The sequence below is a fragment of the Esox lucius genome, chromosome 8, assembly GCF_011004845.1.
Source record: "Esox lucius isolate fEsoLuc1 chromosome 8, fEsoLuc1.pri, whole genome shotgun sequence".
Taxonomy (NCBI): Eukaryota; Metazoa; Chordata; class Actinopteri; order Esociformes; family Esocidae; genus Esox; species Esox lucius.
The window spans coordinates 19807064-19826025 of record NC_047576.1 but is presented as its reverse complement, the minus strand read 5'-3'; the positions used below and the strand labels follow the sequence as shown (position 1 = coordinate 19826025).

At 42.8% G+C, this 18962-nt stretch overlaps 1 protein-coding gene across 6 annotated transcripts in view; it reads left to right on the top strand.

The window, feature by feature from the left end:
- Nucleotides 1-18962, top strand: part of suco (SUN domain containing ossification factor) — a 46242-nt gene continuing 27280 nt past the window's right edge. For 3 of the 6 annotated variants that reach the window (XM_010871984.4, XM_010871982.4, XM_010871981.4), the window contains exon 1: nucleotides 4-466. In XM_010871984.4, the coding sequence (XP_010870286.2) occupies nucleotides 417-466 (50 nt within the window). In that variant the 5' untranslated portion in view covers nucleotides 4-416. Of the gene's footprint in view, nucleotides 467-18962 lie in introns of all 6 variants that reach the window. The other 3 variants (XM_020048976.2, XM_010871986.4, XM_010871985.4) reach the window with 3 other exon arrangements.

Sequence of the window (18962 nt, the reverse complement as noted above, 5' to 3'; positions counted from 1 at the left end):
ACGATGTCATCCACACGTTGCGCAAGGGTTAATATCGTAAGAACACGCGTTGCATGTCAAAACTTCCAACTCAGCTCGAGCAAAAACGACGTCACTTTTCCCCGGTCATTGAGTGATGCTATTGGTTTTCTGCAGGACTGCCTTTAATGCTATAGGACGATAGGAGAACCGCAGCTTCGCTGGGTGAATGCGAGCAGGGAAACAGCAACAGAAAAGAAGCCAAGCTATCCAGAAAAGCGGTGGCGTGGTTGACGACTGTATTAAAAGGAATGTAGTTTAGTGCCAACCTCTGTCCAAATATTATTCTATTCATAAGCATCCGACACTAGATTCATAATAACCCCCCGTTTCTACTGTGAAGACACGAGGTTTGTAAAATCAAAAAAAGCGAGGATGTTGGTCCCCGCGGGAAGATAATGAAGCGTTTGCGCGTTTTGGTGTGCCTCATTGCAGCTCTCCTGTGCTGGTAAGAATATCTGTATTTTTGTCATTGTTTGCTAACACAGCCACATTGATGTTCTCACACATCCTAAAAGATTACACAACTCAAAAACATTATTTGGAAAATATTATACTACGGTATTCTCACCATTTACACTATTGGTATGGTATGTTTTTTTTGTCGCTGGAGACAATTCTAAAGGAATTATTGTTTCTAGCTCATGGAGGGGGTGTGAATTATTAGCCAACATTAACGCTAACTGCTGTTGAACAATATAGCGGTTTTGAAACACAAAAATTACCCTATAGATATGGCCAATTTGGTAGGTAAATCAGCTGAATATATCTTTCCATCCTCTAGTTAGAATAAGTAGAAATAGCCAATGGGGTACATCAGCCATCCGACGTTAGCCAGCTAAGCTAGCTGACTTCGTTTGCTTTCTCAACTCAGTCATCCATGCTATATTGTCTGACATCCCATTAAACATTTCATGGAGGTGGCTTCATTAACAACTATAGTCGAATTCTACTTTCTACTAGATATAAGCTTCTACTACACACTATAGCGGTATAGGCTAGATGTGATTACTATCTAGCTAGAGGTTGATATTGCCCATAACAGCATTCTTGATACAACACGTATTTAGCTAGTTGACTAGTTAGTCAAAAGCTGGTTTCGCCAGCTGCTGTCTTCTGTATGCACAGAGGCAACATGGACAGATTGAGGATTATTGGTGCTGCATTGATTAAGCCATAATAAGAGCCACTGACGCAGGTAACAAAACCCAGGTCTGGTGATTAGATGGCGAGTAGCTTGCCAGCTTTCTCCAGTTTGACGGATTGACCTAGCTACAGACCGCTCGAAAATGAACGAAAAAGTATACACTTGAATTGCACTAATAAATGACGAATAATGTTCTTTGGACAGAAGAAACCACAACGTCGATAATTTTCTTCATCAAACTATCAGGAGTATATATCCCTAATCGTCGTCTTTCTTTCTAGGTCACTGCAAAAGTTTCTGATTTCGATTCGTTCACAGAGCTTTGCAGATAAAATAAAAGGGCAGAGCATGGTTTCATTTGGTTCTTTTAGACATCCTACCATATGTGACAGCAGCATGCAACAATGAGTAAATGCTGTTGATTCTGTAATATTATTGTGATAAGATTGATTTTATGTAGTTTTGAATGTGGCTTTATAACAGTAACAGCCATCAAGTGTTTAAACCCTACACACATACCTTTTACGTATTTTTGTGTCAGATGATGTTTTTGAATTGGTCTGCTTCCATTAAGTGTGTAAATTGTAGTTCCTAAGGTGAGGTTGGGGGTATGTGCCAGAATGGATCTGTTTATTTTCTTTACTTACCCCTGTTTTCTCACAGAGGTAAACCGCTGCTGTTTCAGTTTGGCAAGAGGTTTTACTTTCCAATCGACCTTTCTCCATAGCCAACTTTTGTACATGTTTGTAAGATTATTTCAAAATGTATGTAGTTCAAGTCATTTACATTGTCTTGGAGCTTTTTAAGCTGATGAGCTTTAGGCCCTTGCGTTTTTTAGTGCTGAATTTCTTTCATGAGTACATGGTTGACTTAGTTCCGTAAATAAATACATCTTACATGTGCTGATGTTCATCGTTAAGCCATGCATGGTGCCAAGCCATTCGTGCAAATGGAGATTGGGTTACTAAACTCAATTGATTAATGGATTAATTTGTTAGACAACTATCTGTGCGTTCCTGGTTTCCCCTAACAGATTTTTTTTTCAACCTGTGGTTTGTTTCAGTACACATCCCTGTTCTCTCACATGACAGTTCAGTAAGACTCCTGAGTATCGTTATCAAGTTATGTAAATATATTTGCATATTTTAGATGGATCGGAGCAATCTTCCCCAGCAAGTTTGTAATGCAAATAAACCGTGTTGACTTTTGGTCCTGCAGTAGGTACTGCTATCAGCATAAATTGGACCGATTGGGGATAAGGGGTGTTTTGGCAAGCACTGGGAAGTTTTGGGTATGTGTGAAATACCATCCTGCTTTGTATATGTCAGTGTTTGTCAGGTATCCTGCTGTAAGCCAGGGATTTCATGGGCCTGTAGAATAAAGTTTCTTCCTTCCAGTAACCTTGCCTGACTGATTATCTGATAATAGAACATGTTTTCTGTTTATATACTTTCATGCTTTTCAATTCGCCTTCCAGCGCTCCGCATGTTGCCTCATCATCATACCCCCTTGGTTTTCCTCTGTGGTCTCACCCCTTTGCCCTGAGAGGTCCATGGAATGGAAACCATTTAACTTGTTGGCCGGAGAGCTGGGTTTCTCTCGAACAACCAAGCTGAAGGTGTGAAGACATTGCGCACTGTGAGAGAGAGAAAGGATATGTTATTGTTGTTAAATTTAGCTTTGCTCGGTTCTTCCCCTACCCACCCTCCTACCCTGACCTCTGCTCTGAGTCAGCCTGTGGGGGGGGGGCGCAGAGACCTGTCAATGCCAGTGTCACTCAGTCCAGAGTTCAGTGATTTTCAATGGTACCCTTTTTGTTAAAATGCTTGTTAATGAGATGTTAAAACTAGGAGCACACACTTCTGAGACAGTTTAGGTTCCCCGTTTGGTGGCTGCCGACTTTCACTGTCCCACACAGAGAACCTAATTACACTAATGTGTGCTGGCTGGACTGCTGATGCAAACTCTTTAGCATGCAGCTTTTGGCTTTTAATTCCTCTGTTGCAACTGTTACTGCGTTGGGACTGAAAGGTCAGGTAGTGTGGCCAATAAGTTAGGAATCAATTCCGGTTGGCACAGAGTGTTTCTATGGTAGCAGGGAGTTAGTAGGAGTTGGGCTTAAAGACAACTTGTAGCTTCACTGAGTTTGGGGCCCTGCTAAGGATTATCTTTGAGTGTGTTCATGCATTTGTTAAGGCCATTTAACTTTTACCTGTCAACCCAGTCGCCTTGTAAACGCTCAAGTTGTGGGGTGTAGCAAGCCTGTATGTGCTCTATATTAGACAGGGTTTACAGTATGTACTGTACCAGCCAATAGTTTGGACACACCTACTCATTCCAGGTTATTTATTTGTACTACTTTCCACCTTTTTCCACCTGTTTAACAAATCAAAATTAATTTATATTTCAATGATGGTGTTTTGTATACCAGCCTTACCATGTCACAGCACAAGTACTATAGTATAGAAACAATGCTGGTGTTTTGTATACCAGCCTTACCATGTCACAACACAAGTACTATAGTATAGAAACAATGATGGTGTTTTGTATACCAGCCTTACCATGTCACAACACTAGTGATTGGTTCAAACGTGTTAAGGAGAGAGTGTCCAAAGCTGTCGTTGAGGAAAAGGGTGGCTACTTTGAAAAATCTACAATTTAAAATGCATTTTGATCTACTGAACACTTGGTTAATGCATGAAGCCATATGGTTTTTTTCATAGATTTGATGAAAAAAAAGGAATACCATTGAATGAGTATGTCTCCAAACTTTTGAATGGTACTTTACATTCTCCAAGACCATTAATGTCAGTGAGCTAACGCACACATGGCCACTCATGGAAACATCCATGCTATGTGTTATATAAACCATTTACTATTGAGCTTAGTTAATGTGAATGGATAGGCCTACATGTTTATACACCATCACTGTTGTTCCTCCAGATGGTGTGACGGATAAACATTTGGTTATCAAGATATTTCTCAGTCTATTCCCGGACAGTTTTCTTGGTTTCAAATCTACTCTGATCTTTCACTTTTGATTCGCGCAAACAGATAATGTCATTTGTGTTGAAACACATACTACCATCTTCATTTGGTGAATCATGAATCGCGTGCGAGAACAGAGAGCTCATCTTGTATTTCCTCAGTTCACTCTTTCCGTTTATGTTGTTCATCCTGCTTTCACCATTAATTACATGCCAATATGTGAACCATTTGGGGCGACAGTATGGAGGCAAACATTTGAAAAGTAAAGCAATATGGATTTTAGAATATCCGTCATATCATAGGGATATTAAGGTTAGGGTGAAAATGCTTCTGGTTTCGATCCGGTGATCATTTCCTTTTGAGTCAGGGACTGATTCAAACCTGGGACACCACGTAGAAGCAAAAGGCAGAATTGTTTCAGTTCTACAGCCAATTTTATCACATGCTTGTGCTTGATAATTCTGACTAATGCAATATAATGTTTGCGCTAGTTGGCAGTACCTGTACTAGAACTCCATACATAATTCTCCAACTATTTCTATGTTGTGCCAAGTTTTTTTTCAACACTTATTTACACTGATCAAAATGTGTTTTCTCAGAGCTCTCTTCCCTTTCCATTAGACATTGTGACCTGAGCAATGTCTTTGGAACATCAAAAAGCAGTAAAATCACTGTTTATAATGACAATTCGTATAGAATTCTGAGAATCATGAATTATATAATCCTAATGTTATATGGTACCGTTCCTGGGTTTTAGCCCCAGGTTTCAGAGGGTTAGGGTCTGACACTGAAGATTCCTCTGCTTAATTGGTTCAAACATCTGGTAGACATGTGAGTCAAATTCTGTAACGGATGTGATTTCTGCACTGGCCCACAGACACAAATCTTGAACCAAGCTTTGCCAGATGAAAGCTAAAATTACACTTCAGGCAAAGTTGAGATAATAAGGACCCTCTGCTGGTGAAATGTTGACTTTTTTTAAATTTTATATAGTCTTCCTTTTAATGTTTCCAACAGTAAGACAACACCAGCTCACCCAACCTGTTTCTTCTCTATAGGCTCTATAAGCTCTGCTGTGTGGGTGTCTCCAACCTATAGGCTGAGCAGTTTGTGCTGAGTGGCTGCCTCCACCCTCATGGCCTCCTGTAAATGGTAGCTGTCAGGTGTACCTCTTGTAGCCTCAGCCTGTTAGGCAATACACTGTCTAACCTGCTGTGTCACAACCACATCCATATGACAAGTATATAGCAGCGGGGCTTTCTAATCAATACTTCAGTTATTAGTCACTAAACAACCTAATTAATCACACAGGTTTGGCAAATCCATCATTTAGGTGGGCCTAGCCTCCTAAACCAGGCCTAGATTCCCGCTAGGCCTGGGGAATACCTATATATTTTTTGTTGCAAAGTAATGTTTTTTTCAGTAATGTCTTAAAACAAGTTACCCAATCAAATTCATTGCTTGGGCTAATGCCTCAAAACACTTGAACCCAATCAAATTCAATGCTTAGGAGGTGCTTAAACTAATATGGTTCACTACAAATGTGACATAGATCCACAGATTTTAATGGGGTTTTATTTTGCCGCCATCTTCACTTCGCTAGCTACTGTTGCAATGAAGGCATTATTCTTGTGAGCACAATGCCTTCATTGCAACAGTAGGAAAAAAACTTTTCCTAGGAAAATCATCGTTATTGCGACTGGACTGCACACTTGCTTTAGATTAGGGCCGTTAACGCTGAATGATGGGTTTTCATAAGCGGTATGTGGCTCCTGTCGCAATCTTCTGCTAAAAATATAGAGAAATGTGTATGAGGTAGAAAGGATTAGCGGTTTTATGAGGGGACAAGCTATTTCTTAACTCTGAATGAAAAGTGGTGGTGCCACAGTCTCAACCCCTAAATGTTCAAAAAGTTTTATGCCTAACACATTTTAGTTTTGACCTGTTTGTGCTGCCGCGATTGCATTTTCGTTCAGAACACGAACCTGATCCTCAATTATTGAAATCAGCGGAGAAACGTCAATTAGGTGGACATTTTAAATTTCAATAAATTGCAGACTGCTGGTCATGCTTGATAAAGTTGTAATGGCTTAATTGAGTCGATGTTATGAATAGAGCACAGTTCTTCCAAAACAGAATTTAAATCATTGCTCCTTTTCTGGTATGTTGCGGTCCAGGTAGGATCTAAAAACCTTCAGGAAATGTGTTCTATTCAGTTCGAAGAAATTGTGAAACCAAGCTAAGCCCACCTACAACAAGTTTCTTTGAAAACTAACATCCAATAGAAACGAGATTGGAGGTGTGGCCTGCTGAGACAAAGCTGAATTTGTTCCCAGGTGACGTCCATGTTCTGGGCCCTGAGGTCAAACCTCTTTCAGTGATGTTGCTGTCAGGACTTGATGCGTTTCTCCACATGCATTCTAGGAAGCAGCAGAGCAGACTATTCACTGTTCCCGGGGCTTTACGGTCTCACTTCCTCATACGCATGTCACGGCACGCACACAGGCGCAGTGTGGAACCCACACAACAGAACTGTAAAGAAGCTGTAGAGAAGCAGTTTGTCGGCACGATGTGTGCGTGCGTCCACATCGTGAAAATGTAGCTGTTTAGCAGTCAGTCGTGTTATGTCTCCCTGGCAATGTAGCTGCAGTAGGATTCTGAAGGGGAGTGCAAAAGAACTAGAGATTAGGCTGATGTTTTTCATGGGATGTCTTCACTATGTCACGGCCCCCTGTCACATTATTTTAACATTTCAAAGAGGGTAGGGCAGGGACTATGGAAAGACAAGTGCTATGTTCTTTTTCTAGTGGGTTGTTGGCATGTCTCCGCTGTGCCATTGTCTATAGATGTAGCATTGGAACCCAAGTAAAATGTTGTCTCTGATAATGACTTGAAAAGCCAATACAGACATCTGAACGAGACACTGTTGTCATGGCTCCGCAATCGCTTGTGGCTGACAGTGTTGCAAAAAGACTGTTAACTCATGGTGCAGCAGATGTAGTAAGACTGTAGGGCCTGTAACCAAAAGTTTGCACGTTCAAATCCCTTATCCGACTATGTAAAGTCGGTCCGCAAGGTGTTTAGTCGCTCAGTTAAGTTGATCAGAGCAATCTGCTGAATGACTGTAATGTAAAAATGTTTTAATGTTTAGAAAACATGCATGTTCAGTTAATATCCTGAACCTGAATCATGGATTTGCATCATTAACTGGTCACGCTGTGTTGGGCAGCCGGCCCCACTTGTTGGTGCAGCAGCACTCTGAAAATGCATTATATCCTAATCCCTTTGTCATTCGATACGGCTTGTGTGCAAATGCATACTGCGCTTTTTGTCAAATCCTATTTCCTTCCTTGGAAGGGTGACTTGAAAGGAAGACTGAAATGGGAGTGTTTGAGGTTTTCCACGTGGCCTGGTTAAAAGGGACGTTCCTAATGGTTTTTAAGGTCTGAGATGGCATGACAACTGTAGACACAACATATTTCCCTTTCCTCTCTCTGTCTCTCTCGGTTCTTTCTTTCTGAGGAAGCAGTACACTTATTGTCGCCACGTAGTTAGTCATGAATGCCAACATTGAACAGAGCTCATTTGAATTAGCCCTCAGGGACCTTGTATGCGATTCTCTTCGTTTCTATATGACATCTGACTTTGCCAAGAAAGTTTTACTACCAAAGAGCGAGTATGTCCTTTTTTCTCCAGAGCATGTTAATCATGAATGGTGTGAGCTGGTTCCGACCCACCTCTGCTCCTGGAATTGCTTGATTACATGTAGGCAAATGAATCGTGATAAAGCCTGTTCACATGAGTTAGTCATTGTATGGGACAGTGAATTTCAATGTTTTAACAGTCCGTCCACTGACTTTTTTATTATCAACAAGACGGAGTCTCACTGTCTCTAATGTTGTTGACCAGTGGCTGTGAAGGCTGGAGGCCACTCAGGTCCAACTTTCTGTCTTTTCCCTCTCATTTTGCCTCTCTCTCTGCTGGTCATTCTCTTTCTGTCTCCTTTCATGTCTGTTGGCCAGGGTGCACATTCAGCCTACTTCCAAATTGTCTAAAGAAATTAGCAGAGTTTCAAGGACAATGTTGTTTTTCTTCCTCTTTCTCCCTCCCTGTTGCCCTGTGGCTTTTGTTACATTTAGTATCACCCTGAACTAACCTGGCACTGGGAGTCCACAGACAATATTACAGAAAGTGCAGCACCTTCACTTTGTTCTGAACCATCCTGTTGTCTGTCTGTTCCCACTTTGGTTTACAGAATTGCTTTTTGTTCTGATGTGGCATTCAAACTCTGTAGTGGAAGCTAGCAGGAACTTGTTTTGTCTGGTTTGTGATCGGTCCTCCCCCTACTATAATGTCATAATGCTATCCTGTGGCCTCTGGCTGGTTGTGATTCTGGGGAATAAAACTGTTTACTGTGTGGTTTGATCTTGGGAACTCTAGGTGCGGATTTTAAAACATGGGCATATGACTGCAAGCAATCTTTTGGCCTTTTATTGTATATAAGCATAATCACCATAATATACCTTTTTCGGCCTGTCGAAAAACATACAAATTAAAAAAATTGCTTCATCACACATTAGGTGAACATTTGATTGATTACGGTAATCTCCCCATCAGAATTCGGGAGCTGGAACACCTAGTCTAACTTCTATGAAGGACGAAGTTGACCAATAGGCTCTCAAAAATGTCCTCCGCTGTTTGGGCGTGACCATCTAGTTATAGCTGGTAGTAGTGACAGGCATTGCTTTTTGTTAATGCGTCCCTTTTTGTTAAAATAGCCGGCTCCTTCTGAATGATTCATCACTAGCAATTGGTACTAAGAGTAGCAGAGTTTCTTCTGTTATGGATTTATTGAAATGGCCTTGTCAATACTGTGACCCAGGGGCGGAGCTTAGCTTTCTCTCCCATAGGTGCGGACATTAGCTGTGGGCAAAATGTGCCTGCAGTTCCAAAACTTCACTGCTAGCTGCTGTTGGACCAGGATCATAACTGTATTCCCCCCTTCACTTGAAGCTGCGATGCTGCTCTCGTCATTGTTACATCAAATCTATCAGTCGTCTCGTGCTGCTGCTCAACAATTTATATTTTATTGCTTTTTTCCCCTCTGAGTAGCAGACATATCTATGTAAATTTTTTTGTTTTGTTCCATATTATGCTAGCTGTCTTCCACAGTACAAAACCTTAGCAAATGAGCCGACAAGATCCAACGTTACAACCAGGGTTGCCATATTTCACTGACTATATACTGGCCAATCACCCTGTGGGACTGCACTTAAAAACAGCACAAATGCTATTTCTTCTATACAACCATATCCGCATCTGGCAACGCTGGTTACAACCTATGGTCACATTGGTAGATCATACAAATGCATTATGGAATAACAAAAATATAGATGTTCAACACTTCAATGGCAGTTAAATAGTATCTAGCAAAAAAAATCGTATTTTATTCTGCTTGCGATAATTTTTTTCAGCCATAAGAAACCTGCTTAATTCTACGTGGCATTGATTCAACAAGGTGCTGAAAGCATTCTTTAGAAATGTTGGCCCATATTGATAGGATAGCATCTTGCAGTTGATGGAGATTTGTGGGATGCACATCCAGGGCACGAAGCTCCCATTCCACCACATCCCAAAGATGCTCTATTGGGTTGAGATCTGGTGACTGTAGGGGCCATTTCAGTACAGTGAACTCATTGTCATGTTCAAGAAACCAATTTGAAATGATTCGAGCTTTGTGACATGGTGCATTATCCTGCTGGAAGTAGCCATCAGAGAATGGGTACATGGTGGTCATAAAGGGATGGACATGGTCAGAAACAATGCTCAGGTAGGCCGTGGCATTTAAACGATGCCCAATTGGCACTAAGGGGCCTAAAGTGTGCTAAGAAAACATCCCCCACACCATTACACCACCACCATAAGCCTGCACAGTGGTAACAAGGCAAGATGGATCCATGTTCTCATTCTGTTTACGCCAAATTCTGACTCTACCATCTGAATGTCTCAACAGAAATCGAGACTCATCAGACCAGGCAACATTCTTCCAGTCTTCAACTGTCCAATTTTGGTGAGCTCGTGCAAATTGTAGCCTCTTTTTCCTATTTGTAGTGGAGATGAGTGGTACCCGGTGGGGTCTTCTGCTGTTGTAGCCCATCCGCCTCAAGGTTGTGCGTGTTGTGGCTTCACAAATGCTTTGCTGCATACCTCGGTTGTAACGAGTGGTTATTTCAGTCAAAGTTGCTTTTCTATCAGCTTGAATCAGTCGGCCCATTCTCCTCTGACCTCTAGCATCAACAAGGCATTTTCGCCCACAGGACTGTCGCATACTGGATGTTTTTCCCTTTTCACACCATTCTTTGTAAAACCTAGAAATGGTTGTGCGTGAAAATCCCAGTAACTGAGCAGATTGTGAAATACTCAGACCGGCCCGTCTGGCACCAACAACCATGCCACGCTCAAAATTGCTTAAATCACCTTTCTTTCCCATTCTGACATTCAGTTTGGAGTTCAGGAGATTGTCTTGACTAGGACCACACCCCTAAATGCATTGAAGCAACTGCCATGTGATTGGTTGATTAGATAATTGCATTAATGAGAAATTGAACAGGTGTTCCTAATAATCCTTTAGGTGAGTGTAATTACCTTTTTGAAAACCAAAGTGTAAGCAACGCTGTTGTTACTTGAAATGGTTTACTGTAACAGAACCGCATCCAAACGTATAGTGAATCTAACAGCGAGGAGCTACTCCGCTTAATTGACACGGGGCAGCGTTCGGTGTGGCCAGGAAACGGCATCAGGAGATTCGGCATGCTTGTCTTGTGAATATTTGATTTCACTAGTGAGCTGGTTTTATCTAGTTTAATTGTGCAGCCAGGGACCCGGATATCCCTGCTGACTGTGCCTCCCACCACCCTGGGTGCTGATGGCCACTTTCCATATTCCTCAGGGCTGCCCAGCTACTTGTCAACTACCGGCAACTGTCGAGGCTTGAATGTAGGCTGTGGTGGACTACTTGGACCAGGCATATTTCCCATCCCTACTAGCCAGGCCCTTCTTTCAAATTCTCTTTCTGGAGAACCTCTGTGTTGTTTCCTGTCTGCCCTTCAAACAGCTGTCTCTCAACCTGCCCCAGTCTTTGACGTTTCTTTACCTGTCTGTGTGAGCATGCATGCTCTCTTCACCAGCTGTCCAGTTCCTATGTTCTTTCCCTACACTATGTACGTTCAGCCAATCAGGTAATTTGTAGAGGAAATTCATAACACCAAAAAACGCTCTGTCATCCTTCTTTCCTGTAATGTCTGAAGAGATCTGCATGTTTATACATGTTGAATAGTACAAACACCTTTAACTAGTCACCTTGCATTTTTCCGTAGAAGCCAAAGTCTGTTATAACTAGCGCCTCAGGCCATGCAGAGATTAAACACTAAGACAGCCTCAACCCAGCCAGCTTTCCTTATTTCATCCAGGTAAATGTTGCTGTATGGGTAATTCTGTGTTAACCTAGTCAGGCATTATGTTTTTACACTTTAACATGGATTTCATGTGACCAGGGGTGATCTAGTGGTCTAAGCTGCTTTGAAGCACAATGACTGAAATACATATTATTTTAATTGATTTTGTATTTCATAATATTAAGGTGTACTGGTCATATGCATCGGATGCATAACCTGTTATTGTCCACGCATGGTGCTGAGAAGGACAATCTCATTTTGGGCTGTAGTAATCAGTCTATAGTAGTCTAACTGCATTTCCACCGTTCACAGCTCTTTCTTGTGATGATTCTGCGGAAGCACCAGTCACGCTGAAACATGCAGCCTCGCACAATATTGCAGGCTACATTATCAGGTTTTAAGAAATTTTATCTCCCAGTGCCGGCAATCTGCGGCTAACCGAAACATTTTGTGGTTATTGCTGGACTCCTAGTGTTTTGTTACTTATTGTTTCCCAGCTGTGCCCGTTGATGTGTACACATACGCCGCACGGCTTTTCCCATCAGCTCTCATTAGTTCACATGACTGGCTCCTTCGCCGAGCCGAGTTCCGGAGGGCCGTTTCTGACGCTGCTTTGATCCCCGCCTGGGACTGCTGGGACCCCTCACACCTTCACTGATCCCATAGTGTGTGTGAAGGCTGGAGGCTTGATATGTGGATTGAGATGTGTGTCATTGCTGGGCTATTGTCGGACTGTTGGCTTGGATATACATTTTCAATGCACAGTCGCACACCGCTTGACCAGAGACCAGAGAGTTGGTTCTCCAGCGCCCGACAAGTTGTTTGAGATCACATGGTTGATTCTGAGTTAACAGTTTTTTTGTTTTTCAGAAAGACCATTTTCCCATTCAATTAAACCAGTGTTGTGTCCTAGTCTGGCCATGTGGTCAGGAACACTCCAGCCCCTAATTCATAAAATCACTAGTTCCGTCATGCCACTTCAGTGTTTACATCACAACTCTGATAAGAGATGCGGGTGTTGACAAGAGCGTGCCAACCATAGGTTTATTTCCTCTCATGTTGATAGGGTAGCATTACCCATGACTGCAGAAGTCTGCCAGCAGCTGGGCTTGACAGGGAGATGGAGGTTTTTCTGCCTTAAAAGCAATTCTTGTTTGTTTCTCTCTGTTGGTCTAGAAGCGTAAGTACTGTTGGCTTGGTGCTGTAGTGCTGGCAAGGGGCAGTGCCCAACAAAGCAGCTCTAAGCTATACTGAAAGCTTTGCTAAAACGCGTTTCAGACTGTAGCATGTTGCCTTTGATAAAGATCTCGGAACAGGTAATTTAACATGGTTTTAACAAGGGTTTGCTGATCATTACATAATGACCACCTGCCTAATATTGTGTAGGTCCCCCTTTTGACGCCAAAACAGCCCTGACCCGTCGGCATTGTCTCCACTAGACCTCTGAAGGTGTGCTGTGGTATCTGGCATAAAGATGTTAGCAGCAGATCCTTTAAGTCCTGTAAGTTACGAGGTGGGGCCTCCATGGATCGGACCTGTTTGTCCAGCACATCCCACAGATGCTCGATTGGATTGAGATCTGGGGAATTTGGAGGCCAGGTCAGCACCTTGAACGAATTTTTGTGTTCCTCAAACCATTCCTGAACCATTTTTGCTTTGTGCCAGGGTGTATTATCCTTTTGACAGAGGCCAATGCCATCAGGGAATACCATTGCCATGAAAGGGTGCACATGGTCTACAACAATACTTAGGTAGGTGTTATGAGTCAAAGTAACGTCCACATGAATGTTATGACCCAAGGATTCCCAGCAGAACATTGCCTGAAGCATCACACTGCCGCCGACTTGTTTTCTTCCCATAGTGCATCGTGGTGCCATGTGTTCTCCAGGTAAGTGACACACACGCACCCGGCCATCCATGTGATGTAAAAGGAAATGTGATTCATCAGACCAGGCCACCTTCTTCCATTGTTCTGTGGGCCAGTTCTGATGCTCACGTGCCCATTGTAGGCGCTTTCGGCAGTGGACAGGGGTCAGCATGGGCACCCTGACTCTTGCGTATGGCCCCATATGCAACAAACTGCTATGCACTGGCCACCTATGGCCCTGTCGCCAGTTCCTTGGACCACTTTTGAAAGGTACTGACCACTGCAGACCAGGAACACCCCAGAGTTTTAGAGATGCTCTGACCCAGTCATCTAGCCATCACAATTTGGCCCTTACACCTAGCCACAAAATTCCCTCAGACCCTTACACTTGCCCATTTTCCCTGCTTCTAACACATCAACTCTGAGGACGGAATGTTCACTTGCTGCCTATTATATCCCACCCACTGATCGATGCCACGATAACGAGATTCAGTGTTATTCACGTCACATGTCAGTGGTCATAATGTTATGGCTGATCGGTGTATATTGGCCACATACCATGCATATGACATCACACTGCTTGTGTGCAATTTGTGATCTTGGTATGTGGTTTTTAAGGGCAGTAAGTCTTCACAGGGGTTTGTAGTATATGTTGAATATACCACAGCTTACTGTTGTATCCAGGTGATGCATCTTGAAGAAGAATGGCTCTTAGCCTGAGGTATGTTGCCTGTATACCACCAACCTCTGAGACCTCTTACAACTCTCTGAGACACACACACACACACCTCTCTATAACACACTCTGACTGATACTCATCTGCCTAAAGCACATTGATGACATGACTCTGCTGCCGGGGCTTAACCCACCCCCTCTCAGTGGGTCATGATAATTCCCGACCTGGAAGTGCACACTGGCACGGCAGACAGACACTGATGCACCAGAGCAGTTCAGAGTGAGGGGAAAGGGCTCAGTCCTGTTACTGCTGGTGTCAGCCGAAACAGTGACCCTCCACGCTGACCCTGCCGTCCTGTAACTCCATCTCTGCCCCCAACCTCTAGCTGTGATTCTCCGCTGAAAGGGATTATGGGGGATGTGCAGGCTTTGGTACTGCTGTCCTGTGTTACTGTATGCAAGCAGGGCATAATACAACACATGCAAAAGTGCTCTGGTAAATAGGTACCCGCACACAGAACCATACAGTGTTATGAAGGGCCAGACACTGACTAATGTATAAGGAGGTACTGCAGAAATGTCCACATTATCTTACATCAAATACAAACGCTCTATAGAATGCCTAGTCCTTGATACCGCAGGCTTGCTTAAGCTTGATGTTCCAGTGCCCATAAAAAACATTTCTTTAAATGCTTAATGCTTTTCTGAAATGTTATGTAAAATGTATGTAGTTGTATGCATTTTCTATTTGTTTTATTGTTGCTGTAATCCAGGGTCTGTTAAGAGCTCTGCCCCCCCCGCACGTTGATGGAATGTTTTTGTCTGCTTGGCTCTGTGGCCCTGTCCTACTTTAACAGTCCTGCTGGCATACTGCCTGGCTGGCAAAAACACTGGGCTGCACACGTGGCTTATCCTCCCTCTCTCTCTCCCGCCCGCTCCCTCTCTCTCTCCCGCCCTCTCTCCCCCGCCCTCTCCCCCGCCCTTTCTCCCTCTGTCTACCTTTACGTCCATTCCTCTGTCTTGTGCCTGTGTAATGGAGACTGTTTATCGCCCTTCTATAATCGCTGTATAATCCTGTTAGTCTTTGTGTAATGTTGGTTCACTGGAAGAAATTGTTAGAAATGTAGCATTGTTCTTTAATAAGTGGCTGAGCTCAGGGCAAAATGACTGCTGGTCAAAGACCTTTTGCACTTGATCTGGTCTCTGTCCAGACATTTAGTGTCTCTAATCTTCGCCCACTTGTCCGTGACAGAGGTAAGATCCTTTGTGGTCTATTTTGGTGTCCAACAAGGAATTCCAATAATGGAGTGGAAGAAGGTGTTTTGTTGATAGAAATGTAACATACATTAGAGCTGGGCAAAAGTCATTGATGAAAGTCTCAATTGCTGTAATTCATTCATAATGATAAATACAACAATAAGCTACAACATGTATGTTCACCCATGTTGTTTTTTCCCCCATTAAATTTTATCTACTAATTTCATTGTTGTAGCCATCAACAGCCCCAGATTAGCACATTTTATTTCCAGTCAACACTTTTCTTTAGTATATAGGCTATGGTTGTGCAATGTTTGGATCGAGATGTTGTTTGGCCCATCCAAATATTCTCAATAGATGATTGTATTGTCCATGGTTAATTTATCTATGAAAAATAGGTGCAGGTGTTTTGGACAGAGTGGTGAATTGGCTTGTCTATAGCAACATAAAGCACTGTAGTCACATTTGACCAACAACCTATTAAAAATCCATGCACCAATATGGCAAGCATTTCCCAGTACAAGAGGGACTACAAAGTTGTCAGGGCCCAGAACCCCTGGGATTATTTGGGATACCGTCGCATCACTAGTGTCTGGAGTTTCCGGAACATGCAGTGTGAAGATTTTAGGCCCAACTTCTTGATTCAGATTTCAGATTTACAAACTGAAGTTACTACTTGAAGTTACTACTTTTTCCATCTTCTCCATCCTTTTGCGAGTATCCATCAAGTTTTCCTCGGCTTACTGTTCTGCCCCTTCAACTTGTTTGGATAACGAAGTTAGGGAAGATTCAATATTTTGCAAGCTTTTCTTTAATACTGTCAGTTTCAGTATCAATACGTTTGATGTCCTGCTTACTGTCCTGCCTAACCTACCAATGTGTTTGTATGCAAATCTTAGGCCTTGTCTGCCATCTTAGATAAACAAGCCTCTTGGCTTGGGGTGTCTGGAACGGGTGAAAAACCCTGTTTGGACCGAAGAATGACTACACCGAGGTGCACTCAATATGTAACCGTCTAAAAAAAATTGTTTTTAAATAAAAATGAAATTTAGAATTTTAGTGTCTGGCTGTGTTGACATCAACTTCAAACTTTTTGTTAACTGTTCTGAAAAAGGTTTTTGATAAAAAACATAATTATTTTCAACTTATTGAAAGTACTGCTCTTTGAAACAATGTGTTAATGCCTGTTTATGTAATTCCAGTACATTAAGATTGGCATTGTGATGTGGTCCTATTTAACTTTGGCCATCTGCTATTGACACATCAGCCAACACTGCTGTAGGCTAATAATCATAATGAACCAATCACCAGTTGGTGTAGATTTAGGGCTTATCGTAGCTGCTCTGAAAGTGTTGTTTTCTATTGTCTCAACTCCTTGCCAGTCACAACCCACTTAGCCCCCCCCCCCAAGCCATTTCTAATCTGAGATCCAGCAGCCAGCATCACAAGACTTTTCTACAGCCTCTGGGCCACACCAGACAGGACAGTTATAGAACAGCTCCAAATGACATCACACCGTGGACTAATAATGGTGCTGTTCAGTGTGAATGGTGTTCTTGTATTGACTGAAGAGCTCTCGGGTCCTAATGGTTCTGCCGTTGTTCTTCTGGTAGGTTCCATGAAAGGCATTACAACCATTTTAAACCCATTAACTCCCTTTATCAGCATCGCTTAACCCGACACATCCAAACTATTACATCCCTCGGTTGCCCACTTTACCTTGGTGACCAGAGGAAATCAGTCCGTCAGTTTACTCTGGAGACCCTCTGAGTTGGATCTCCAGAGTAACACAGTGACCCTCTAGCTGCTAATGGATGCTCTCCTGTCTCTCTTCACCCTCTCAAAAGAGAACTGTGTTGACTGTATTGGTAGCAGGAGCTTAATGAGTGGCCAGAGCTGGATTGTCACCATAGTCTCATGCTATAGTTAGCGCTAGGTCATTTTAACAGAGTTAATAAACAGCTACCAGATTAAGGTCTTCAGCATGCAGCTAGTTAGGCCTAACAGGACCTTCACAGAGCAATGCTGGGCTACCAGGACAGCCCTTCGCTATCAGCGGCAGCACCTGCTGTGATGGCCCTCAGACCTAGTTACCGACTACCAGCAGTCTGCTTTTGCTTTCAGACATCTACGCTTGCGTGACCATCAGTGGTCTAGAAACAGACACAGAGGGGAAGGAAGGTCAGTGGACCTATATAATCAGATGTGCTGGCAGGATTAACTGGGAAGGTCAGAGCTGGGAAAAACAGTCTTTAGTTAGTATTTATGAAGGAAACTGTTTTTGATCAGAGGTCGGCTGCTCCTGTGAGAACACTGAGTCTAGTAGAAACTCCATCTCCAGAGAGAGTAGTGGTCCATGGCGTCGGCTACATAGAAGACCATTTATTACAACCCTGCTAGGGATGGGCACAGATAGGAATTTCAATAATCGACTGTCAAAATATTTTACATATGTTGATATACCATGACATAAAAAAAGTTTTTAGACTCCTCCATCCAATAGACTCAATGTTATGTGTTGATATTGTCTTCTAGTTCTGTAGCTGAGTTTTGCATGTCTACCACACCGCTTCCTCCATATGTGCGCTCGCTCTTTTGTCACATGATTGGCCATTAATCCAATGTTCGTGGACACTACACCCACTCCTTCACGTTATGGAGTAGTGCTCATGTTGTATGGGTAGTTAAAAAAAATGTGGGTAACTGAATACTATTTCGAATAATAACACATACTTTTCGGATAGTAAAATCTTGTCAAATGCACATCCCGAAGCCATGCCAGGACCTTTTCTCAACAAATGATTAGATTAGGTCTAACAGAGACTGAGAAACCTTCTGGTGCCGGGAGTTGGGTGGGAAAGTCATGGCAAGGGCAGGACAAAAAAAGCACAGTTTGTTATGTTAATGTAGGACGATTCATCCTCTCTGCATGTCCCATTTGATCTCCATTGGTAGTGTGGGCATAGGCTTTGGGATGTCTGTGTGCTCATTGTTCACTGTTGGTACAGTAAGCTTGGTCCTGTTGTCCCATCCCGCCGGGCCTTTGTGAGGCCCTAAACCCAACAGGAAATATCAGGAGATTTGGCCAGCCATGACAGGTCTCGGTTGGAGAGTCAGAAAATAGGGAGATGGACAGTGTGGGCTAGCGGGAGCATTTTCATGAGCCAGCCCTTCTCCAGTTCACCAAGGCTTGGGGGAAAACACTGCTCCCATTTGGCTTGGGATCAGATGATCTGTCTGCTCCACTTCAATGCCAAATCCTTTGAGCGATTTATCGCTTTTGTCCCAATGTAATACTATTGTCCCAGGGTTTTTCAGGGTCCATCTTCAGATCTAATAATAAGATTTCTGTTTTTTCAATTTAGCTAGTTAGTGTGGAAGTAGACAAAACATTGTTCTGGATCAAATGATAAGCTGTAATTGGAAATCTTTGAAGGGTAGCAAACTATTTTGTGGCGCCTATTTGCCATATCTTTAACCGAAGCCTAAAAGACTATGTATAGGTACGGAAGTAGTGGAATACCACTACTTAAAAATAGATAAAGCACCTGTTTTA